This window comes from Grus americana, chromosome 20 (assembly GCF_028858705.1).
Source record: "Grus americana isolate bGruAme1 chromosome 20, bGruAme1.mat, whole genome shotgun sequence".
Classification (NCBI taxonomy): domain Eukaryota; kingdom Metazoa; phylum Chordata; class Aves; order Gruiformes; family Gruidae; genus Grus; species Grus americana.
The window spans coordinates 10,976,337-11,001,560 of NC_072871.1; the positions used below are offsets into that span (position 1 = coordinate 10,976,337).

General features: G+C 49.7%; 1 protein-coding gene across 2 annotated transcripts in view; it reads right to left on the reverse strand.

Annotated features, from left to right (window-relative positions):
- The window catches only part of COL5A1 (collagen type V alpha 1 chain), a 156,266-nt gene that overhangs the window by 48,988 nt on the left and 82,054 nt on the right, over positions 1-25,224 (reverse strand). For both annotated transcript variants that reach the window (XM_054848417.1, XM_054848418.1), the window contains exons 11-25: positions 25,091-25,153; positions 18,250-18,324; positions 16,603-16,695; positions 13,605-13,661; positions 13,392-13,445; positions 12,691-12,744; positions 11,775-11,828; positions 9,348-9,401; positions 8,401-8,454; positions 6,924-6,968; positions 4,115-4,168; positions 2,895-2,939; positions 2,217-2,270; positions 1,549-1,593; positions 494-547 (exon numbers count right to left, since the gene is read on the reverse strand). In XM_054848417.1, the coding sequence (XP_054704392.1) occupies positions 494-547; positions 1,549-1,593; positions 2,217-2,270; positions 2,895-2,939; positions 4,115-4,168; positions 6,924-6,968; positions 8,401-8,454; positions 9,348-9,401; positions 11,775-11,828; positions 12,691-12,744; positions 13,392-13,445; positions 13,605-13,661; positions 16,603-16,695; positions 18,250-18,324; positions 25,091-25,153 (855 nt within the window). The remainder of the gene's footprint in view (positions 1-493; positions 548-1,548; positions 1,594-2,216; positions 2,271-2,894; positions 2,940-4,114; positions 4,169-6,923; positions 6,969-8,400; positions 8,455-9,347; positions 9,402-11,774; positions 11,829-12,690; positions 12,745-13,391; positions 13,446-13,604; positions 13,662-16,602; positions 16,696-18,249; positions 18,325-25,090; positions 25,154-25,224) is intronic.

Sequence of the window (25,224 nt, forward strand, 5' to 3'; positions counted from 1 at the left end):
GACCAATTTCCAGAGCAAGGAGCAAATAATGTTTAAAATAGGATTAGGAGGAAGCTGCAAGAATACAACACTGACATGCAATTTCAACCTGTTCTTATCACCGTTCTGCAGCAGCGCCCAGCGGCCCCGAGCGAGATGAGGACCCACCCCGTGCCAGTGCTGCAGTACGCATAACCACGCACGCAGCGAGACCGTCCCTACCTCGGTGAGCTGCCAACCCACACAGAACAGAGAGGAGAAACACGAGGAGGGGAAAGAGAGGCCCAGAGAGACGGTGAGAAGTACCTAGCGCTGCGAGGCTGAGCAAAGCTTGGAGCAGGGCAGGGCTTCTCGAACTCAAACCCTTCCAACCCAGCCGAAACGTGGGCAGGGTGAGCCTGACCTCGCGGGCGCACGTGCTTCACAAGCCCAGGGTGCACCCCAGGCTGGATGGGTGCAGGATCGGGCCCCGCAGCCCTGGCGCCAAGCAGAGACCTGGGAGAGGATGACTTACCGGAGGACCGTCTGCGCCAGGCATGCCGGGAAGACCAGGTTTGCCCAGCGGCCCCTAAAAGCAAACAGAAAATCAACAGCTGCAACGGCCGGAGTCCCCAGAGCATCGGAGACACGTTTCTTGCTTTGCCTAGCTGCGAAAGGCTGCAGAGTGGCGAGTCTGTTGGAAAAGCTGCCATGACTCGCAGGGAGTCGTCTTATTCCTGTGGGCAATTGTTCCCGCACGCTCGGATGCGGCAGTAGCAGCCCCTCGCGCAGACGCGATACGGCAATGAGAGCTCAGCAGGAGACCCCGGGGCACGAGGCATCGTGCTGCCGTCCCGCCGAGAGGGCACGATGCTGCACGTGTGTAAGCACAAGCTGGAGGACATCAAACTATGGGGCTCACTGGACTGAGAAATGCCCATTCTTTGGTGACAAATGACAAGACAATTCACTGGTGAAGGAAGATCGATAATTCGGGTCCGCCCCACGCTGCCAACGCAAGCCGGGGATCCTCCCGGGACACACGCCGTGTCCCTGCTCAACGGGAGCTGAGCAAACACCTGGAGAATTACTGCTCTGCAGGCAAAACTGTCCCCCTTGTTTAAATCCTGATGGTCCCAGGGCTGCCCCGGGGGAAGCGAGGCCAGCACCCACCCCGCGCCAACAGCAACGCAGGATCAGAGCGAGCTGGCGCAGGCGGGGAGCGGGGAGGAGGCAGGAGGAGGGGATCTCAGCTGAGCCAGCCAAATCCGCCGGCTCTTCCCATTACCATCCCGCTCAGACTTTCAGGCATTTAGCCCACAGAAAAAGACAATTTTCAGTCCTCTCCTAATGTTTTACCATAGGCTGCCTTCAAAATGTTTCTCTTAAGATGGGAAATGAATGCAAATATTATGAATTAGAGGTAAACCGTGCCTTCTTGTCTCTCTTCCGTCTGGAATGAGAGGCATTAGACTTTCATAGGCACGGCTGCAAACAGATGTTACATATGGGGCAAAGGAGCAGCTGAAGTAGCAAATGCATATTAATGCAACAGTTGTCTTAAGTCAGAGCTGCAGTATTTAAACGTACTTTCTCTCCTGGGGGACCGATCGCGCCTTGTGGACCTGGAAGACCCTGTGAAAAGAAAAAAAACCTAGGGTCATTAAGGAACAAGTTATTCATTCCAAATGCATTTTGGCAGCACCTCAGCTGAGCATCATTCTAGCGCCTGCGATGGCTAGGGATTTCCCCAGCTCCATTCATTCTCAAAACGTCTTGTGAGAGACAATAAAATTTCATTTTTGCACGGCGTGCCTCCTCTGGAGAGCTGGACTGCTCCACGGTGTGCAGCCAGGCTCATCCCCAAGGTGGAAAGAGGGATGCTCTGAGGAGCGAGACTTGCTGAGAGCCATGCAGAAGGCTGACAGCAAGGCTTGGATGTCTGTACTACCCATCTGGCTCCAGAGCAACCGGACCGTGGGATGCTAAAAATCAGACACGAGCCACAAGATGCGACTCGGCCCAAGAGTCTGCTTGGCCCTGGGCTTGGCTTTGCATCACGGCAGCAAAAGCCAGGTGAGAACCAGGGGGATCTGAAACCAGGAGCATTTTCAGTAAGAGTTTGGGCCAGCGATGTATCATCAAGCCAATTACCCGCACCTCTCAATATTGCTGGTCCCGTCTCTAGCGGGGAAGCGGAGCTCGTTCAAAATTATCATTCCTGTTCCCCACCCGTGGAAAAGGAGCCTTCCTCTTACCTGAGCGCCTGGGTTACCCTGCTGTCCTGGGGGACCCGGCTCTCCTTGCGGACCCTGCGAGGAGACAAGGGCAGAGCTGAAGGCAGGAGAGGCGAGAGCAGAGCCGGCGCTTTCTCGGGCACGGCGGCTCCCGCCCCCGCGCAGCCCCGGGTCCTCTCGCAGCATCTCGACGCCCTCTCTAACCCGCCGCCGGGACCCGAGAGCTCCTGGGAAAGGGAAACAGCTTCTTTCCACCGTGGGACAGGGAGGGGGGAAGTTACTGCAGGGCACACTCGTTCTCTGCACGGATACGCAGCCCAGATCGGCCAACCTGGCCTTGCGCGCGCTCTTCTGCAGGGAGCCCATTTCATCCGATTAGTACAAAGTAGGAGGCATATAAAGATTTTTTTTTCCCCCCCCTCAAGTTAAATTACTATATTTTGATATTCATTAGGACAACACACATCTTGATGAAAACGTTTGATCTTTCATGGGGAAATAATGTGTAATTCCATCACAAATTATAATAAATTAACATCCATTTGCTGTAGGAAGATACCCTCTGTGGTTTTCACAGACTCTGATAGGAAGCCAGACCAGGCTAAAAAGCAATTAGCAAATCTGATTTAATAGAGTACATTTTACCTTTCATTCTACATAAAATCTGAACTGTCTGTGAAATTTGCAGTAAAAACTTACCACATTCCCCTTGGGACCCGTTTGTCCATCCATACCAGCCACACCCTAAGGATTTAAAAAACAGCACCAAGAAAATATCTCATTATTTTGCGCCACAAAAGCAGAGAAATTGTCATAAAAATAACAAAACATCAGGAGGCCCTTTGGACCACGTGGAAAGGCAACAATTTTCTAAAGGTGTTTGGTAAAGCAGCCAATTCCACGAATCCAGATTACACTTTCAGAAGTCATTTCAGCGTTTTCCCTGCTGGTTTAACCTGCCTGCGAAGCAGAATCAGCGCCAGGTCGAGCAAATCCTGGCTAAGCACCGCAGCCGATCGCCTCCAACAGCGAGCAGGAGTGGAGCAGACAACGAAAAGGAACGACCGGACAAAAGATGCGGATGCGTCGTTCCGCAAGGCAGCGGGTGAAGGCAACGGGGCCGCGCTGCCTTGCGCCAAAACGAACGGCAGCGGGGGTCAAACCCTGCCTGAGCACCTCCGTTAAGGGGGTAACACGGTACATGGCCAGCTGGAGATGTCCCGCTGGGGGTTCCCCGCCACCATTTTGCTCTGGGGCAGGGCAAGGTACCTGGGCGTAACGGCGAGGGACGGTTTTGGGGCAGATCCTGAACCCTCGCTAAATTCAGCAGGACGAGGGGCTCAGGGTGAGGATGTCTCCGCGTCCCAGGCGGGGCTAAGGGCTCCACAACGCTCGCCATTACACACTGATCCCTCTAGCTCCAGCGGCAGCCTGGCTTTCGGTTTTTAAGTTCTGGGACTTCAGCGAGCTGCAGTGATTTACGCAGAGAGCCCTGCGTCGGCACGGCGACAGGTAAGCTGACTGTCTCCCGAATAAAAAAACGGCACGTTCTTTCCTCGGCTTTTGCCCGAAATATGGACAAACTGCTTTAAAGTCTCACCAGCCCTCAGGCAGAAGTTAATAGCAAAGCCGCTGTGTTAATAACTCTCAGTCTTCCTTTTCAGCCTGAGCGAGACGTTAATATTTACTCAGGTGGGCCAAATCTCGAGTTGCCGTAAATGGATGTGACGCCACTGAAAATGGGGGAGAATATGCACTCGGAGCCATAACTTTTTTTTTTTTAATACCACTTCTTTCCATTGCACGGATGTATAAAATTATGCAGCTGTATTATCTGCTCGAATGACTAACGGGGACAGGGTATTTGCCCGGCAAGCTGAGCTGGCTGCCGGAGGAGGGCAGCAGCCCCGGGAACTCACCGGTGGCCCCGGGGGTCCTGGCGGCCCCTTCGGTCCCAACAGTCCTCGGGGTCCCTGTTGGGGGGAAACAAACGGGGTTAGCGTTTCCCGTCCCCCTCCCCTGCGCTGCCGTGAGCGTGGATCGGGGCGAGCTCGTGCACGGCTGAGCGCCGCTCGTCCCGGGGAAGCGTCGGGGCTGGCGCGGCAACGACCGTGCTGGTTTTGCAGTACCAGCGGCTTTCTTGGTTTACAAACCGGTCAGAGAAATCCTGTGTTCACAGATCCTTGAATTATAAAGATAAATAATATAGGCACAGACATTTATTCTTTGGATTGGAAGAAGGCCCGCTTAAACCAATGGTTTTTTATTAATTTAATCATATTCCTGGATTACCCTGTAACGCGCACAACGATGCAAAACACTTTGCAGCCAAGTCGTTCTAGCGGGGGAGTATTATGAAGAATGACCTGACACCACTAATGGATCATTAGGGTTAGCATTTCAAAATCTCTCTGGATTTGATTTTTATCACTGACAATCTACACATCTCAGCAAGGCTGGAAAAGGTTTTCAGCCCGCAGCATAAATGTACGTTTTCAAAGGCATTTGGTTCTTAAACCTTAACCAGTCAGGACTCCGGGTATCATGGTGGGTTTTTCTTTTCCATTTCTGGCTTTCTCACCAGATTTAACCTCACATCATCTTCAGGGAAATGGCTAAGATCGGAGCATCGCATTGAATAAGCAGAGACGTGGCAGGAGAACTGAATTCCTTCAACAGAAGCTTGGCAAATCGCACCCTGCCATCTCCTCTACCTTCAGCCTTCAGGTGGGTTTGTGGCGAAAGGAAAGGGATGGGGTCTGGGGTGCACTCCGCTGCGGATCTCAAAGCTCATCTTTTAAACACGGGCCCTTTCTTAAACTGGGGACCGCAGGGGGACTCGGGGTATTTACAAGGATGGTGCTCGTTCACTGTCATAGAGGAAAATCGTTCTTGATTGATGGGCAGTTTTATCTGTCTGCCCAAATATTATACGTCCCTTTTTATGATGCAGAGAGGACACAGGAATTAAAATGAAATGTTACAGGGTAAAATAGGAGACATTAAGAAAGTGCCTGATCTTGGAGACTGCGGGGATTTTGATCCCGCAAAAAAAAAAAAGCAGTTTGCCAGGGGTCTGTCCCAGCCACCGGAGACCTTCATGGGCCAAAGCTTTGCACGCTGAGCCCCTGCAGAGCAGAAACTCTGCTCGTACCAACTGGCGATGGGAATTGGAAGGAAACGGAGCAGGATGAAGAGAAACAAATTTTCAAGTCCCATCACTAGCTTCAGTTACCATTACACTTGGAAAGACCCTCTGTTGTCTCAGAGCAGAAAGACAAACGTGCAGATTTATTTATAACAAAAAGTTTCCTGCAATGCAATTTATACCTTTCCTCTGGCCATCACAGGTATTTTTACTTGTGTTGCTGAAATAAAAATAAACTTCCCTGCATGCATTATCATCATTTAAGTCCCTCTTTTGTTACTGTGTTACCTGAGCACATAAATGCTTTTAAGAAGTTAATAACCCATAAGTTATTGCTTAGACATGTGCTAAGGAGATAGCTAGGTTGATTAATCTTTCTCAGAAGTTAATCAGACATCTCGTCTATAATTTAGTTCCAGTGAGTCCGTAAATGCCAACCCTTCCCTTTCTCACACGAAGTGTGTCCAACAGTTCTCATCAATTACTCTCAGGCCACCACGCTGGGCCTTAGAACAACAAAATAAGACATTTTGAAAGCAAAGCCAATGGCAAATGATAGATAGTTAACGCTCGTTTCATAACAAAGGAAATGCATTTTGGATTAAATAAGCAGCCGACAACCGTACTACACACAAAAACCTACAGCCAGCCAGAAGCAGAGTTTACCATTGCCAATAAAGTAAAAAATACTCGGTATTGGGGAAAAAAATGCTTTCAGAGTCTCAAATTGACAACCCAACTGTTCTTTTTCAGTGGGATGCTCCCTGAAAGCATTTGTTTGGGTTGGTCAGGAGATTTCTGTTCAATGCCACTAGCATCTCCTTCAAACCTTATCGATACTAGGAAGGAATCCTTCCCTAGCCCTGGTTCTGCTGCTCCGGTGTTAGCGGCGTGTGGAGGCCCAAACGCTGACAAACCCTGCAGATTTATGACGTTTAATGCGCTGTGAACAGAATATTGACCCTACTGGAGTCAGGGTAAAAGTCCTCCTGAGTTCAGTCCCGTCAGGATTTCATCCGGAGATTTAAAAGGGATCGCTCGCTCTGCACAAAACTAAGCGTGGGAGCTTCATGGCGAATTGCTGCCATTGCCCGTGCAATAGCAGACAAAACCATTCCTCACTGGAGTTTGCTACGAACACTCACGAAAACTGTATTTCACGTATGTTTACCACACATAATTTCTACCCCAGCCTACTCACCTGAATCCTAAATAACACATCAGGAATAAGGAAAGGTATGAGACCAATCTAAGCTAATTTAAAATTATAGGGTTTAAATTTCAAATGCTAGCCAGGGAGCAATCAAAACCAATGAGAATTTTGCTCATTAAAAAAAAAAAAAGAACAAAACAAAACATCAACCAAACAAAGAAACCCAGAAAGCACCTTCGCGGTAGCCATTCTGGTGAAAAATAGCAAAACAGAGTTGCTACAGCAAAGGTAACGCATGGATCTTCAAGTTCAGTCCCTGCAGAACCTCAGGGCTCTTGCTTAGCGCCAGAAGTGCTGCTCAACTCCTAAACCACCGCTTTTGTATCGAGACCTTGACCAAAGCAGAGCTGCCAAAGGAGATACTCACAGGTTCTCCAGGTAGACCTCTGGGTCCAACTTCTCCATCATCTCCCTGCTCAGCAGCGAAGGCACAGAGAGAAGCAGCAAAAGAGACAGAACAGACCAGTTATATTTCAGTCACATCCCGGTGTTCCATTCTTGTTAAATAATAATCACACCGAAAACCAGCTTCCCTGGAGTAATAAAGGGTAGCCGTGCATAAGGAAGACCTCGTAAGCCTGGAGACTAATACTGCGTGTGCAGAATTTACTGAGGATTAGAAACGCTGTAAGGATACTTCATAATTCATGTCGATGTTTATAAAGATGGATTTTGCTAATAGACAAGATATCGTAGAAACAATTCAGGGCATGCGAGTCAATAACTGCAAGATTTAGTACCGAGCTGAACGGGAAGCCAGCATGGCAACGCGATTTAGGCAAATTAGCCCACGGGCTCCTCAGATAAACCCCAGGCAGCAAAGGGGCAATTGCTCACCCCTCCGCTCCCATCGCCTGCTGACGCCCCGCTGATTCCCCAGCAGCGTCAGACGGTGCTTCCCCCGAGCAGCTCTGAAACCACCCCAACCCTGAGGCTCCCTCTTAGGAAATCAATCCCAGCAGCCGGCCCTTGCAAAGCCCCCTCTTCTGCTGATAAAATCCACGCTCTTCTTCCCAGTCGTGCCCTCCGAGCTTCTCTCCCTGCACACCTTGAACGGTTTCTTTTTCTCTCTAGGATTACAGTTCTCCAGACACTTGTTCTTCCCCCGCAAGACACGGCTTTCGTCTTTTCAACTTCAAAGCGCTTTACAGCCACAACTAATTAATCCTCACAGCCTCCTGGGGAGGAAGGTGTTATTATCTGTGCTTTACAGAGGACACAGCCAAAGGTGGAAAGAAAACATTGTGGAGGGGGATTAGAGCCCGGGAAATCCATTCTCGCTCCTGCAATTAAACCATGCGCTCTTCACAGCTACGTATTCAGCATTTTCAATCTCTCCTCTTAAACCAGCCCTACTAGACCAGTAATCACTTAGTCTGAGCTTTGCTAAAGGCCTTTGACTACTGACTGAACAGCGTGGAAGGAGAAGGGAACAATTTAATCTTTGATTCCCACATCTGTCTGGAATTCCTGTTCCCCAAATCTTGCTGCAGTTTGCTGGATCTTAGAAAAATCAGAAGTGATAGTTTGCACACCTAGAGGGTGAACGTTTTTCTGGTGTTATTTTTTTTAACAAAACCTGACTTTTCTGACCGGATCTTTAAAAACAAATTCTTCTTTTCACTTGTACTCCCATCCCCTTGCTCTGCTTTCCCTCTCACCACGGCCACCCAGGGATGCTTCCCCAGGACACAAGGACGGGGCGCTGGCGCTGCCGACCGGCCGCAGACGACATGCCGGTGCCGGCTGCTCTTGCCACGGCTCTGGCTGATGTTGCATCTGCTTCTTGTTTACAGGAGTTAGTTACGAATTCAAAGGACTGCTGAATCCAGAGACGGACTTACCCTCTCCCCATCCTCTCCGGGTGCTCCCGGGGGTCCGTGGGGGCCTGGCTCACCCTATAAAGAAACAACAGGAAAAGCTTCAGAGAAGGCAGAGACACTCTGGGAACAGAAAACATCGGGTAATGCTGAGAAACCAAGCAACGGGCTCGACTTTTCTGCCTGCACTGCGTGCTGAAGGCGCTCGTACCCTCCCGGCTCCCCGTGCTCTGTGAAGCAGCAGCCCTTCTCCACCCGCTCAGGACCACGCGTGGGCGCCAGCACCGACGGGCTGAAGTCCTCCAGGGACCAGAGCTCACGGGATTTTACTGGTGACACTTCGGCAAGGGCCTGGGAACCAAGCAGGCGCTGTAGTTCCTTCAGGAGAGGGACCTGGGCTCTGCACGCAGTTATTGCTCTACCCCAGCCATGCTATTCCATTTCTGGCTGATCAAGCAGCGCTCTCGGGCAGCGGCTCCCCTTTCCTGCGTAGCCTGTAATCGCGATACGATCTCCGCTGTTCAAACACTCCCTTGCTTGATCAAGCAATGGCTGCACTCTCTAGGGAGGGGAAGCACGCACAGCCTGCCAAAATAATCGGCTCCTTGCATTTTCCCCCGCACTGTTTAATTACAAAGCAAAGAGAAGAATCCCATTATAATTTTTGGCAATTTCCATCACCAACTGCACTGCCCAAAAGCAGGTTTTGCTTCTTGCTTTATTTTTTAGTCTTCATTTTATTAAAACAATTTCCCCCCCTCCCCTTCCCAATTTCAGGGATGTGAACGCTGATCCTGGGAGGGATGCTGTGACATCCCCCGTGCTCTTAGGGGACACTTTCATCCTTCCCTAATTATACCTTTGTGGCTCATCCCCAGCAATAGCTGCCCTCCTCCCAGCACCTCCCAGCCTCCTCCTGCCAAGGTTTCGTTACAGACTGTGGCCAGAAGACACAGAAGAAGATGACTTACTCTGTTTCCCTTCTCACCAGGCAAACCAGCCAAGCCATCAAACCCTCGGTCACCCTAAAAGAAAAACCAGTTTAGTACACATTTCCACCTGCTGTTGAACATCTTTCCAATTTGTTTCCTTTCTGTGTCAAGGAAAGATCGATTTTCTCCCTCAGACATTCAGCCTTCACCTCCCATCAGACCAGTGATGATTTCAAAGTTAATAGATTAAAAAAAAAAAAGCTCAAAGTAATTTTACCTCCTCCCTCTTCCCCCAGCACCTACAGTTTTAAATGTTTTTCCATGTGGATTTCAGAGCTCCATGAGCTAAAGCATCTCCCTTCTTCTTATTTTTAATCCCATGGAATTACGAATGACAATCCACTGGTGAGCAAACCGGACACTAGTGTTCCCACGCCTGCCAACAGGTCCCCAAACACCACCCTGAGCTTTGCTACCATCCATCCCATACATTCTTTTAACCCTCCTGGACACTCCAAGGAAACAAATACATACACAAATAAATTCTGGAAACTGTCTCAATGAAGCCAAGGTCAGAAGACAGATCTACTTTGACCTAAGAAGGCATGTCATCAGCTGGTAAATTTGGTGACTTCCCACGGATGCTTAAGGGTACGGCGAAAGGGGCGTCTCCACGCGACCCCACAAAGAGCTGCGCGCTCTGCCTGACCCCGACCTGAGCAGGTACGAAGCCAGCTGGGAAACTGGGGACGTATAGGGGACATACAGCCCCAAACTACCCATACTGGGAAGGCAAACCAAGGCAAGGATTTACGTCTTTTCTTACACATCTCCAGCGCTCCTGCCACTGCCTACTGCTGTAAATGCAGCTCTGGGCCAGAGAGCGCTTTGGGCATCCTTCTGGGGAGCATGATGCCAAGCCCAAAATAATGAGCTCTGCTAAAAGACCGGGTGTGTTAATTTGTGCTTGGCACAGCGTTGAGAAAGTCATGCAACCTCACGCTGGCGGAGCACAGGCAGCGCTTGCCAGCATCTGCCTGCAAATGACCGTGCAAACGTCCCCTGAGTGCGCTCCTCACGTTCCCTGCCCAGGTGCAGGGATGCTCCCAAAGGAAGCGGGCAACGCTGAGAAATTTAAATGTGAGGAAGAAAAAGCAAAACACCCTTAGGCCTAGGGCAGGCGGGCAGCAGGAGCCCGCCTTCCCGGGGCTTTTGCCCACGCAGCTCCTCTGGGTCGGTACGTGGAGAGCTCATGGTGAACCGTGGCAAGCCACAACAGGGTTTCTCTCCAACCGTGTGCCCCTTTCCAGTCTCCTGTGTTCTGCGGGGAAATGGGGACAGGAATGCACAGACACAGCCTTTTCCTGAAAGCCTCAACTTGTTGGAAAAGAGAGAAGACACAGGGGCATTTGCAAATCGTGGGTGACACCATCTCCTAACGCCCAGGGCAGAAGGCAGCGAGTACCACTCAGTAGACAGAAAAGTCCCTTTTTCTCTGTAAAGAGGTGAAGCCACTTGTATCTTCCCATACTAATGGTATGTGAAAACAGTACCAGCTCCTCCCTTCCGCAAATCCTTTACCCATCAGCAAGGAAAGGACAGTCGGTTACACCTGAGCAGCTCGGAGGACAGATCAGTCTGGCCAAGGCGCACCCAGGGTACCCAACAGCTCTTTGCTTTTGGCAGGTCCTAGAGCATCGCTCTGCCTCTGCTCACAGCAAATTTCCTTCTCCTTTCCAGCGCTGCTCGTTATTCTGTGTTCCCTTCTTCCCTGGCATCCACTCCTTTGAGGGCAGTCGACGCTCATTAAAGCACTTTACTGGATAAATGATTTGCAGTCTCCTGTCTCTGTATCAAAACCCCTCATCTATTCCAGCTTTAAGTATCTACATAATAAAGTACTTAAACCTTCTAATACATGATTCCCTGAGCAAACTTTCTCCACGTTCAATTTCAGTAGAACAGCTTCTTTCTTGCTTGGTAATGCCGGCAGATCACAGCTGAATGAAGGGATTTTGTCTCAAATAAAAATACAGGGCATTAAAATTCCTCACCACGCCTCCTACATTTCCTCACCCAGTTAACAGGTATTTTTTTGGTAGTTATATTTTAAGGTGTTTCCAACTGCTCATTCATGTTTTGTTTTTCATAATTGGGATTCCAAAGTATTTGTTCTACAACTGCAGCCAAGGGAGTGTGTTTCTTTCTTAAGAGGATCCGGCAATTTTCAAAAATTGCATTAAAAAAAAAAAAAGGGAAAAAGAAAAGAAAGATTGCTATTCTGCCTTCTAGGTGTGTGTTTAACTTCCCTCTCTCAAACGTGGAGCACACGACTTCAGAGGAGTCGCTGGACCATTTCAACAACCTCCTCCAAGCGAGGTGGGCTCCTTCTGCCAAGGGTCCCTCCGTTCAGGCTTGCTCGGAGGTGGATGCAATTTCTAAAAGCACTCAAACGCGCGGCGCTACCTTTGGTCCTGTCTGGCCTGGCATTCCCCGGGCTCCGTCGCTGCCAGCTCGTCCCTGCAACAGAGAAAAGCAAAGTCAGATACAAAGGGTAAGGCAGGACCGCAGAGACATCTGCTCTTTGGTCTGCGGCCGAGTGAAGTTTTTATTTAAGTCGGAGCTCGCCGGCTGGGGAGCAGCTTCCCTTGGCGAGGGCAAAAATGCTGGTGGTTTTTGAAGCAGCATCCCGGGCTCAGCCTGGCGCTAATGAGGGGTGTGAGACAAACGGCAGCGAAGCTGCTTCACTGTATGGGATGCTGGGACATGGTCGTTGATTCTAATTTGAAATAATTATCTTCCAGCACATTTTAAGATACGCTAATGACAATGTCTGCAAAGTGAAATGAGATTTTTTTTTAATTTTTTTTTTTATTTTTAAAGCTAGAAGTGGGTCACACAAAAGACTTTCTTCTTCTGGCAAGCCAAATCATGACGAGCCAGAGGATGGAGTAAAATAAAAAATCAGCATCAGGGATGTGGACAGAGCGAGCGAGCACGACTTATACCAGGTCCAGAACCCCTCCGGGGACTGGATCCTCCTCGCACGCTGTCGAGACTTGGGGACTGTCCAAACCAGCCCGGAGCGTTTATGCAGCTACAACCTCAACGCCACAGAGCGGGGAAAAAAAAAAAAGAAAAGAAGACAACAAAGGAGTGGGAAGCGTGGACTTGCAGTTCTCCACACATCGCCCGGCTTTTAACTCTCATCCTCATTTGCGTCTGCCCAGATGGACAGAGAGGACCTGGACAAGCCACCGGCTGGCCGCTGGCCTGCTCTTGTGCAACGCTCTGGGCGCTCAGAAATCCTTTGGCAGCACAAACAATTTCTAGCAGAAATTGGAGTTCACGCAGTCATCAGCGCAGCTCCCAGGGCACTCACCCTGCGGCCTGGTTTTCCTGCTGGACCGGGAGGACCCTGGATGCCTCGTGGACCCTGCAAAGCATCGAGGAGAGAGGAAGAAATGCCATCACCCAAAGGCACGACAGACGGACCCAGTGCCTGCTGGCATCACAGAGCAGGCGCTGCTGGGGCTTGTCAGGGTCACCAGGGCTACAAAACGGGACATGAACCCCTCGAGCAAAGCCCGTGGTCCAAAATACACAGGAAAGGCTCAGGACTGAGCATCTCCAGACAGGAATCGCGTGCGTTTATCCAGGAGGAAGCCTCTGCCTTGCAAGCAGCTTCACATCGTGGAGACAAATCACTTCCTCCAGCATTAGAAGATGGGAACTTTCCCTTACTACAGGATTTACAGCTGGGAAGAACAATTTCCCGAGCGTTAGCGAACTCCCCACACTCCAACCTATCTCGTATTTACAGGGCTCCTCCGCGGATGTCTTTGCAGGAAAGGACAACCACCTGCAGAATTTTACACTGTTGGCTTAAAATTATGTCTCGAGCCTGCATTTGGATACTCGAAGGGACATTGATATGCAAACCAGATGTTCCCACACCTTCCCACTGTCAGCTGGCACCAGGTTACCGAATCGCTCCCTCCCAACAGCCCCTAAAGCAGGACTGGCTGCTCCACACCTTCCCTTCCCTCAGATCCCCCCGTCACCCAATTCGTCCACACTCACCTGAGGTCCCATTTCTCCAGCTTCTCCCTTTAGTCCTCCACTGCCCGGGGGTCCCTTTGGACAGAGAACATGACTTACTACATTTTTCCACAACAGAGCCAGAGGGAAGATTCATACCATGTTAAGGAAGAGCCATTTGCGCAGGTAACCCAGAGCATCCACGGAGCTGGTGCCAGCTGGGTCTGCTCCGTCCTCGCTTGCCCGTTCACTTACCATGGGGCCCGGCCGCCCCGTCAGACCCATCGGACCCGCTGGTCCTCTCAGCGCCAACTGCAACGGAAAGAGAAACATTGCTCAGATGGTGCCTCTGCTTCGTTGCTGCAACGGGACAAAGCCACCATCGTGCCACCAGCCACACGTTCTCACCTCTGAGAGCCACGAATCCTTGGAGCAATCTCCATATCCCCAGTGAATTTACCCAAGAACGTCCAACCTGCTGCCCCACCAAGTCCTTTCTGCATTCACAAACGGGCAAAGCCCCCGGACGGCGCGTGGGTCTGCTGAGAGGACACATGGACCTACACCCCGCACATCCGCACCGTGCACGTGAAGCGCAAACCCCCTGTACGGACACGTATATACACACCCTGGCCCAGACCCAGGGCAGATGGAGGGGCGAGGAGCTGCCTGCATTTAAATCGGATGGGAATCTGCCTCTGCAGCTCAGATCCCTGTCCTATCATCGGGTATAGACAGCATGAAATGGTCACTTTTGGCAATAAATTATGCAAACTAAATGACAAAACTTTGCCTGAGCAGGCTACGGGGGTTTGTTCCCATACCCTTATGATCCCAGTTCAGTTTAGGAGGACTTTTGCTTTATGATCCCAGGAGTTCAATTTCAGAGGAATTTTTTTCCTTTTTTTTCTGGTTATTTTTTAACATGCTGTAAACGGAACGACAATTCTATTTGCAACGGGGGGGCTTTTAGCTCAATAATTAAGGAGTCACGTAACCATGTATCAAGTCAGTAATTTCCATGGTGGGTAATAGGGCTGGTCCACACTTTAAAACATCACTTGGCCAATTCGTTCTCTCATGACAATTCAACACTTTAAAAGAGTTGTAATTATCTGTGTACTGCAGTAATTAAAACCTACTCGTGATTGCACTTGGAATAGCATAAATATTGCACAAGTGCTGGATTATGTGGCATCTTTTTACAACACCCCATTAAAAGGGAGCTGCTCTGAAACACTGCCGGCTGGGACAATGTTCAGTGTCTAAAGAAAGCCAAATTTTAAGGGAATAAATCAACCTAATAATGCAATTAACAACAACGATAACAAGAAAAACAACCCCCCAAAAAAGGAAAGAAGATATCCTCCCCCTTGCAGGACTTCTTTTTCATTCCTGCCATATCCTGTAACTTCCCTGCAAAAAAAAAATCATTTATTTCCCTTTCTGCTTTGGTATCACGGTTTTCAGCTGCAATTGTCTGACAATAGGTTGAAGTTCACCAAGAAATGGATTTTTTTCCCTTTATGGAAGTATTCAACTTTTCATCCACAGCCCAAAAGTCACCCAGGGTTTGTTTGGTTTTTGATTTTTTTTCCCCCAAAAACTGAAAATTAAAAAAGAACAGAGAAAAGGGACTTTGGGTGAGGGGAGGGAGGTTCTTTGTTTTTCGTAACAGTCACAATTTTCAACAGGCAGGAAAAAAAAAGAACAAAACCAGAGAGTCTGAGAAAGCAGATGCTTCTCATGAAATGTTCATCTGGTCAAAACCCCTATTTCCCAGCAAAATAAAATGCTGATGGAAAAACTGTAGGCAGCCTTGAAATTAAGACTGACAAGGTAACACCAGAAGCATAATCCACCAATATTATTCTCAGAGCAAGGTTAATGGACAGGAAAATGCAGTGGCTGATGGCACCAGGGCCCTGCACTCTACCTGAATATGTATAAAATCAAACTCCTTTGTACAAGGGGAGCTGGATGGAAACCAGAACAGCCCCAGCTAAGCCAAAATCCTTGTTAGGAACCTAAAAGGGACATGTACCACCCAGCTGGGCGGAGACCCCAATGGGCTTTATTTCATTCAAGGGTGAAATAAATTGCTTTTTAGCCTATTTCAGCAGACTAGCCCAAAAAGTCTGTGCTAAAGCAACCACCACCAGCTCTGAATAACAGACACACATCCCAGCTGCAGACAGATGTGGGCTTCAGACCTGAGCAGCCACCTAAGCTCTGTCCCTGGATGTCTCGCTTGCAGGGAGAGGAGCAACGCCCCCAGAGCTGTGTCCCTTTGCGAACTGCCTCCCTAAACTATCTTATATTTTCCCCTTTACTGCAAGGGTGTGCTTACGGCCAGAATTTGGTCCCTCCTGGGCAAGATCGGGGCAAACGCAGCAGGAGGGCACTTCCCCATGCGTTCCCTTGTGCTGTATAAGTGTGCCTCTTGCATCTCTGCTTTTAATACGTCAGTGATGAAATGTAACTTCACACAAGCATTCATGGAAGAAAAATTTCAAAGCTGTACTGGCTAGAAATTAAGTTCCATTTTGAACAGATGAGTATGAATCCTTATCCACTAAGGTACTCATCCAGGCAGGGAACAGGAGTTGTACTGGGAACATGCAGGGCTGATCTTGTTTCACCAGCGAGCCTATATAATAAACACCGCCAGGGATTATTTGATCATCATTCAATAAGGTCATCCAAGGAAAAAAAAGGTTGCAAGGATAGTCATCATGTATTTCCAAATAAATACATTAAAGAAAATTGCAGTCAGCCTGTTGAGATTCGTGGAGCTGGGAGCAGCTTACATCTGTGACATACATTTAATTATTACAATTTACTGGGAGGAAAAAAAAAAGAAAAAGAAAAGAAAGAAAGAAAACCCCTACAGCACATACCACAACTGTTCATACAGGGTCTCGAAACTGTCAGCGTAACAGCAAACACTACTGAAGCCAACAGGTCTACGTCTACTGGCACCAGCAGAAGGCCTGCTCCAAGGTCTGTAGGCAATTTAAAACCATGTTTCTAGGGCCTGGGCTACTGCTGGCCATTAGTAAAAGGCCAAGTTATCCAGGTGTCATCACCTCAAGCCACACAAGCAATTCCATCTCAGATGAGAGGCTGTCACCACCACCAGCACCATGGATGGTACAAGTATGACGACATCTCCTTTGATGCATTTATTCTGGTCCTCCTCCGCTTCCTTGGGTGCCTGCTGCAAGAGACGTGCCCACCGCCCTTCACTTACCCTGGCCTGCTGCAGGATGGCTTGGGCTTGGGCCTCCTGGGCTGAAACAAGAGGTCCTTTAGAGCCGGCATCTCCTCCTCCACTGAAGCGGAACTGATGGGAACAAGATGGAGAAAGCAGGTCACAGGGTTGCCGTCCCTCTGCCGTCACATTAGCCTGACTCCTAAACAAGTCTGTTCAGCATGACTGACCCAACCCCATCACCGTCCTTCCAGACCACCCTATTAACCACGGGGCTCTCGGGTCACCCAGCTCACGGGCACAAACCATTTCCCACGTCCATGCCCGGACAGCAAATTCTGCCAGCTCAAAGTAACGCACAATAAGAGGGATTGTAGGCTCCGAACTGTAAGGACCTCACACACCACCGTTCAAAACTAAACACAACGTTCTCACAGCGCTGATATTCCCTGTACGGATGCTGTTGGCCAGGAGATCCCTGGAGATGGGGTTGCATCAGGTTATTTGGCTGTAGCTGCCCGTTTGCCCCGGGACAAAGGCTGTATTTCTCAAGTGCGGCAGTGTGCTTCAAAGAACAGAATTTGGCCTATTGTTCAAGCCAGGATCCTGCAGCACACAAAGGATTTAAAAACAACCAAGCATTGAAGTTTTCTTTTCCCAAGCTTGAAAGGGAAGGAGTTCAATGTTTTCTTCTGCCTCTTCCACCCCTAACAGCTACAAGCCCACTTTCCAGGACGCACACCCCTCTCCTGCCTTAATTGCATGTGTGTTTGGGGTTTTGCAAGGACTCTCCAGGCTGCAGAACCTACTTGGACGGCTCCTTCACCTCCATTTCACCTCCACATTTCGCTTGGTTGGCGCTAGGTACATGACCACGCGAACTTGGCAAGCAGATTTAAAGAGATGCAATTTATGGGTCTATGGTTGGTTACTGTAGGGGCCAACAAATGTATTGTGATGGCCAGCTAAGCTCCATGTTGAGCACTTGGCCCAGGCTGTCCTAGGCACCCTGCCAGGAGCCTACACAAGTATCACCCTACCATTTGGAGCCCTTACAAGAGCGCTGCGGTTTTTCACTAAAGACTCTTTCCCTTTTGTACCTAACCACTTATTTTCAGCAGCTGGTTTCCTTAGGGTTTTCTCACATCAAAGCAGACACAAAATATAACCGTTCCTTTAGCGTCCCAGGACCAAGAAGGCTGACTCAGTACTGGCTGGCTTCACGTAGGAGGAAAAAAAACTAATGCAAATTAACCACTGGTCATCAGAAGAGACCGGTTCGTTCAGGTGCTTACAATTTTGGCACCTGCTCTGAAGAGCTGTTAGAGGTTCCTCACTGTAGGAGGGACGGTTCTGCCTGGAAATTGGGCCCTTGGAGGTGTCTCAAGTTGCTGCTTCATGACTTCCACTCTCCAGCACCATGCCCAGTCAAAAACACTTAAGCTTATTCATCGCTTCTGGAAATTTTAACCTAGCTGCCCTGTGCTTTTGACCAGTGAAGAAGTTACAGTGCTTTGCAGAAAGTAAATTTACAAGGGGAACCATCCGGATCCATCTTTTATACTGAGGAAAATGTGTCCTCAGTGTAACAGTGATGGGAGACTTCTGCAAGAACAGGCACTAAGCAGTAGGAAAGCCAAGAAGCTCAACTCATTTAAATGCTTTTTTAGTTACACTTGTACTTACAGGCAACATCAGCATTGTCCCTGGTGGCCCTGGTAAACCATCTGCTCCTGGAAGACCTGGGCGACCAGGTGGCCCCTACAAGAAGAATAAGAAATAAAAATAAACTTCTATAGCGTCATTTTAGTCACGCCCATACATAAGCAGTTGTGGCTGTAAAGGCATATGTCACGATACAAAAGGCTCCCTGTCTTGACAGACAAGCATTGAGCACGTAGGCAACCCAATGCTATGGCAAAATTTTGTGGAAGTACATCTGTAAGCACACATGATTTTTCTTAGCAATTCCCTCTTCTTGCATCTTAGCCCCCATATTTCCAGGGTCTGCCATATGCAATTTTCAAGCCAGCAATAAAAGTCTCTACAATGTTCGACATTAATAGAATCAATGTTTAGTCGGGTCTGTTAAAATCTATTAAAAAAGTACATGAAAATTCATAACTCAGGTCACTGAGATAGACATGTGGAAAGATAAATACGTTTCTGTACATGTTCAGTCATCTAGGTCATTCCATTTTTCTCTCTCCTGTCTTTTTTTTTCGGTCCTAAGAGGCTACTTCCATCTACAATGGAGTGATCCTGTCAGCGGCTGTAAATCAGCAAAACTCTGAGGATCTCAATGGAGCCGTGCTGATTAACATCAGTTGAGTATCTTTAACTTGTACTAAAGAAACGAGCATGCAGTAAAAGATCTATCGATGAAGCTATAAATAATCAAATAGGGCCAATTTTCCCAAGACAGCCCATAGATTATTTGTATTCCCAACCGGGTACTTGGCAAAAAGTTTAAGTTAACCCAAATTTGAACATCCATCCAGCAATCCTACGTGCAAGTGAGGATGACATCCAACTACTCAATGTGCATGCGTAATTGCAATTTTCACACCAGCTTAAGGAGCCAAGAGTGACTTGATGACGTCCCGGTGAGGCCAAGAGCAGCCCTGGTGCTCACTTCATGGCAAGACAGACAGGACTGCCTGGCCAACAGCTCAAGCTGGAGGACTCGGACACCCCCCTGTTTAGTAAACACCAATAATAAATCCATCCGTGGAGAACCAAAGCTCCTGGAAGGGCAAGGAACAACCATCTATGTTAGTTCTCACTCTCTTCAACCTGCCCGAAGCCCTCCAGCCTGCGCGGACACCAGACAAAAGTAAGAACAAAACCCTGCCACGAATCGCAGACGTGCATGGACGCAGCTGAGGGACACAGGAGAGCCAGACCTTGCTCCAGCAAGTCACACACTCACCCCACAAGGCAAAGGGAGGTGGAGAAAGGTGGGGAAGTGAAACGGGTAACAAAGTGCCTAAAAATCAGAACATTTAAAACACCCAAACCACCAAAGCATTTGACGTGTTACTGTTGCCCCATCGTCTTCCAGCAAGATCTCGGTGCATCTCTTTGCATCTCTCCGTTCCCTCTATGCCATGTTCAACTTAACATCTCCCTCGTCATCTCCCTCATTAAAAGGAACCCAAAACATTCAAGCCAAAGTTTCAAGCGCTAAATCAGAGCCCAGCGCCAGGGGAAGAGCTGCCGCTGCTCCACCCCACGCACGGCTCTGGCCGGGCTGCGGCTGGACCTGCGCCGCAATTACAGGGCAGAGCAGCGCTGCGGACCAGGAGCCGAGCTCTGCACCACAACCGGCCTGGAATAACAACGCTGCTCCCAGCGCTGCAGCAGACAGCGCTGCAGCCAGTGATTTATCAGCACAAAAAAAAAAAAAAAAAAAAAAAGAAGAAAGCAACCACCCAGCAGCTCCCTCAGCGCCGAAGGGAGACTGCACAACACACCAGCCCATCCATTTTTCAAGACAAGCTCCTGATGTTACATTCGTGCTGTTTACTTAGTCTGGCCGACACCAGAGTCCCTGACTTCGCTGATGAGGTGCAGAGGGCGGTCCCATCTGTTGGGGCAGAAGCGCAATAAATAATTTAGGCCAGGCTCATTTTATATAATAAACTTTCTTCCCTCTTGCTCTTCTCCTTTAGCCCCGGTCCTGCACGTGATGGATCAGGAATGAGCTTGTTTATCTCTCGTTGTGTACTCTGCCTGACAAACGTTGATGCAATGTTTTTACACATCAACGCCTCTCTTTGTTTCAGGTTGGGTGTGTGAGGTCTCTTCCTCGTGGGGTGGAGCAGTGGGGGGCAACAGCATGGAGGGAGATCAAACTCATAAGCGCACTTTGTAAATTTAAATCCATGAATGCCTTTAAGAAATGCAGCATGCCAGACTCTCAGTTGGTGTAAATCTGTGTCATCTCATTATGTAAACAGAGATTTGCTGATATATAGCAGCCAGGGACGGGGACTTCAACTTTCATTTGGTGCAGTGCTCTAAAACGCCATGCTGAGTGCAAACACTAATGCAATATTTCAAGGGAATGTTTAAACTGAAACCTCGGTGTGTTAGTGCTCAGGTTCCTCGAGGAGCAGACGGCGACAGAGCGGTGCCCAGCAGCCCACAGTGCCGAGCCTCAAAATCTGCTTTAAGTGTCTGTCTCTCTAGGATTATTTTTGTGCCATTTTCAGCCCTGGTCAGAAAATTACACAACAGAAGATTTTTCTCGCAGTGTTTGGGGTCTTCCAGGTAAGGCAGCGCTTCCCATCTGATGGAAAAAAGGGCACCCTGAAAGCATCAAGCCTTTCAGAACCCCAGTGAGGATTTCAGGGATCCTACTGCACTTCCGAGATGCAAAACTGTCCTCAGGGGGAGTGAATCCTCTGGGACACACTCACTGCCTGGGCTGGGAAGATAGAGCTGTTACTGCTTTGTGACCAGCCTTCCCCCAGCAGCATCTTCTGATCAAGCCCCGAGCACCCAGACCCCCCGGATTTCCAAACGCTCGGCGGGGTCAGTGGCAGAGCTGCAGTTTGCTCTAACACTGCAGCTCATCCCATGCAAAGGAGCACACGAAATAGCTCTCTGGTCTTCTAAGTGCCATATTTCCCTCTTCCCACTGCTCAAAGAAACCTGCCGAAGTCATCCTAAACCGCCCTCCTCCCAGATCAGTCCTCTGGAACCTCCCACAAACAGGCTGCTCCGCAGCTTTGCCGGTGACGCAAGCTCTTCTTCGCATTGTAAAATAGCTGGGATAAATGAACAAACTGACACGATGAATAAAACAGAGCTAAATGTGTGTTGGCCAATATTAACATAGCTGAATGGTGGTGGTATATTAATTCAGTGCACCTGCCTGATTGCAAATAAAACGTCTTTCTATCAGATGCAGGCATAGGAAATGTTCCTCACCGTACACATATAAGTGTCATGTAAATTCATGAGCTATGCGCAGGGTTAATAATAAACAAATTAAAAGAGGAGATGCTCTAATTGAAAAGGAGTATTTTAATACAGTTGCAGTTCCTGGCTCTGCAAGTTCATCACTCCTCTAAGCGCAATATGTTGTATTACATTCTGTTCTGGACACTTAGAAAAGCAGGATGTGCCGTCTGTGCTAGAATGCAAATTACGCCTTTCGTTTCAGGGTGTGGAGCAACACCATCGGGGACAGCGCGTCTGCGGCTGATTGCCTTTGCCCGGCCGTTCCGGGGGAGCCTGGCCAGCAAATGTCTGCATCTGCCTGGACAAACGGCAGAGAGACAGACTCCCTCGTCACCAGGGTCAGCATCCATCCCGCCAGGCAAACGAGCGGAGGAAGTGCATCGAGAGGAGAAGAGGAAAAAGCTGGGCGATGTGTAGGACCCATGGAGGATGAAGACCCACCACGGGTCTGACGAAGCCACACAGATCTTTGACTAATCCTAGACCTGTGGATGTAAAACACTGCTGGGACCTTGCCCAGCTTGCCCGTCCTCCATGAAGCCCGACACCCAAGGATGCAGAGCCCTCCTCCCTTGGTCCTTCTGCCAGAGTAGTGCAGGAGGAACCAGGACCGTGGTGTCTCAAGGGTTAAGCCAACCTCTCTGAGCGGTGGCCCTGGCTCCCGGCCACGGGCTGAGCCCGCAGCTGCGTATTGACTTTCCGAGCTTGCAGGCACCCGATCGATGGAGCGCAGTCAGGGCCTCTCGTTCTCAATCATGTCACAAACACAAGAAACATTATTACTGTTCCATCAAAAAACGATAAATACACCGGGAGTGTAAATGGGGTGGGGGTCTTTACAGCAACGCCCCAGGGGGATGCGGGAGCACAGCAGCCGGTGGACTCCAGCCGAGTCCCCAGGGACCAACAAGGCAACAAAGAGCCTTAATTAAAAAAACCCACAGGGGCCAGGTTAGGGTCATTGCCACAAGAATGCCCCAACACCTGAGTCACCTCTCAAGTACCCCTTAAAACTGCAGCAGACGCTTCCCAGTGCGGGCCAGCAATGATTTTATTTCTTCCAGTGCCTGTATTTTGCAACGTGCACATCATCGGGCTGGGAGGTGCATAACGAACCTCTGGAGTCAGCCGGTTGCTTTGTCCTCCTGCAGGCAGGAAAACCGGGAGCCCAGTCCCTCCTGCCCGTGCCCCCGGGGAAGGCAGCCAGGCCCCAAGGGGTCCCAAACCCACCCCGGTGGGATGGCGATTTTTCCCATCTCTTGCTTTTTTCTGACGAGCAGGTGGGATGGAGAACCACCTCGATGGGTGGGAGAGGAACGACGGCAAGGGCAGTGCTAGGGAAGGACAAGAGCCCAAGGGTACATCGGAGAGACAAGGGAACACAGCTGGATTTTAAAAGCTGAGGGGAGAAAGAAGGGGTAAATATCAGCTTAAAAAAAACCCCACCTCCACAAGTTGAGGCACAGTGGCTCAGTCTCCACTTAACCCCTGCAGAGCACCAGGCCAGGAAGGACTCAGGGGAAAATATTGAGCCATTCTAATTGGTGTTTTCATATTCTGATCCATCCCTTCCTGGTCTATAACCGTGCTCAGTCCCTTCCAGAGGTGCCTCAGCTGGCGGTGCCGTGCCCGCAGCCAGGCTGGGAGTAAGAAGAAGTGAAGACCAGAAGGTCTGATGCACACCTGATGGCGACCGCAGAGGGAGCATCGCCCCAGCATTAAAAACAAGGCTAAGCTAAGGTGAGATCCTTGACAGCACAGAGATCTTGTTCTGATCAGCTGCAACGGAGTGAATTCTCCCTCCTGTTCTTTCTGGGTCTTAGGTTACTCAAGACAAAAAAAGAAAGGAAGGCCACAACACGAATTCTTAACAGCAGTCGCAGCAGCGAGCTGTGCTACGACACGCATCACAGCAGCACAACACCCCTCATCTACCCAGACCTTCCCATTTGAACCTGGTCATTGGCTTTTCCCACCATTTCCAGGCAAAAATCAGCCCGAATCTGCCAAACACACACAGAGAACCTGGGTCACCCCAGCTTATCCTTCCCGGGCACCCAGGAGGCAAACGGGATGCAGTTCCCCGTCTGGAACCCAACCGCTGGATGGGTGGGGGATGCTACGGCACACGCGAGCGTGCCACGGTAGCGGGCTGCCTTATCCGCCGGAAAAACGTACTCAGGACCTCAGTGATCAGATTAGGGAAGCGTTTGCCGATAAGCGCTCCCTTCCTCCGAAAGGCGTTTTGCATTCGCTGGGTGACAGCACTGACGGCAGCAAGACGTTACGTGTTCAGGTGCCATCTCCTGTGACCTGTGTTGCTGCTACTGCTCTCCTCCCTCCTGCGCTTTTCCAGGAGAAACTCTGGAAAAACCAGACCTCCAGGCAAGCCTGCCCTCAGAAACCCACCCGTAGGCACATTTTTTCGCCCAGGCAGCTGCGTGCGGGTACGCGCTTGCCTGGCTGCCGCTGTCGGGGAGGGGGAATAGGCTCGAGCTGTGGGTGAGGAAAAGCAAATGAGGAACGTATTGTACGAGGGTCATTTCAGAGACTCAGCTCGAGGGGCGAGGAGAGCAGGGTTTAATTTTTGGCATCGCCAAGCACATGGAAAGCTGCTCGAACGGTGCTCGTGCACCACTTACTGACCTGAGGCTCGAGCTCAGCAGCTCCCAAAACACAGGTCATTCCTGATGCCAGGTGAGGGCTCAGCCATAACAAATAAACGCGCGGCTCTGACCAAAGCGCGGTGCTAAACTACGGGATTTGAGGTCACAGTCCAAAAAAGCGCTTGGGAGCAGCTGCCTTCGATGAGACACTCCAGAGCTGGAGGCTTCTGCAGGCAGCAGTTTACAAAGCAGTTACTGCTGGGGACAAAACTGATTTAAAGTAACATCAAAACCAAACACGCAAAACTGCATTGCTAAAGCACATAAATCAGTCTCTACTGCTTGCTGGTACAGACCAATAATCCACCTACAGCAAAGGCGAGGTGCTGCACGACAGCCACCGTCCCACCGGAGCAGTCTGGGACACAAAACGGGCGTAAGGAACGACCCGCCGCAGGGGTGCTGCCGTGACCCTGGGACCACCCTGCACCCAAAGAAAACCAAACCCTCCACCGGGACTCAACACCGGCTGGAACGAGGATGCAGAATCCCTGCTTAACTTCATTTTACTGTGCTAACAGCTATTTTGTGTGTTTGCTTATCCTGTTTTCCCAGTGCCACAGCCCAGTTCCCACACTGGAACAAGCAGCCACGTGCCAAAGGGTGCAAAGAGAGAGCAGGGCGTTTGTCAGCCTTCCTCTTGGTTTTAACCTGGAGAAAAACTACTTCATGCATTTGACTTAGCATGGCTGTTCCCCAGCCCTTTGCCCCTGGATGCAAAAGTCTACCCTGTACCTTACCATAAGCTCCTTTTGGGGCTGACCCAGAGGAAATTGCTATTACAGGAGGAGTAGTATTTTAGGGCTCCAGTGATACGCCACAGTCCCATTTTTCACACACAAAACCATCCATGACTTCGGCCAAAGAGGAGAAAAAACACGGGTACTCACTCTCTCCCCAGGGTCACCCATTAAGCCCACGGGTCCAGTTGGTCCTGGAGGTCCTGGGAGGCCCTAGCATAGAAAAGAGGAAAAAAAATAAGCCATTAAAGAAAAACGTGTTGTTATTCGTAATATATTTGTAC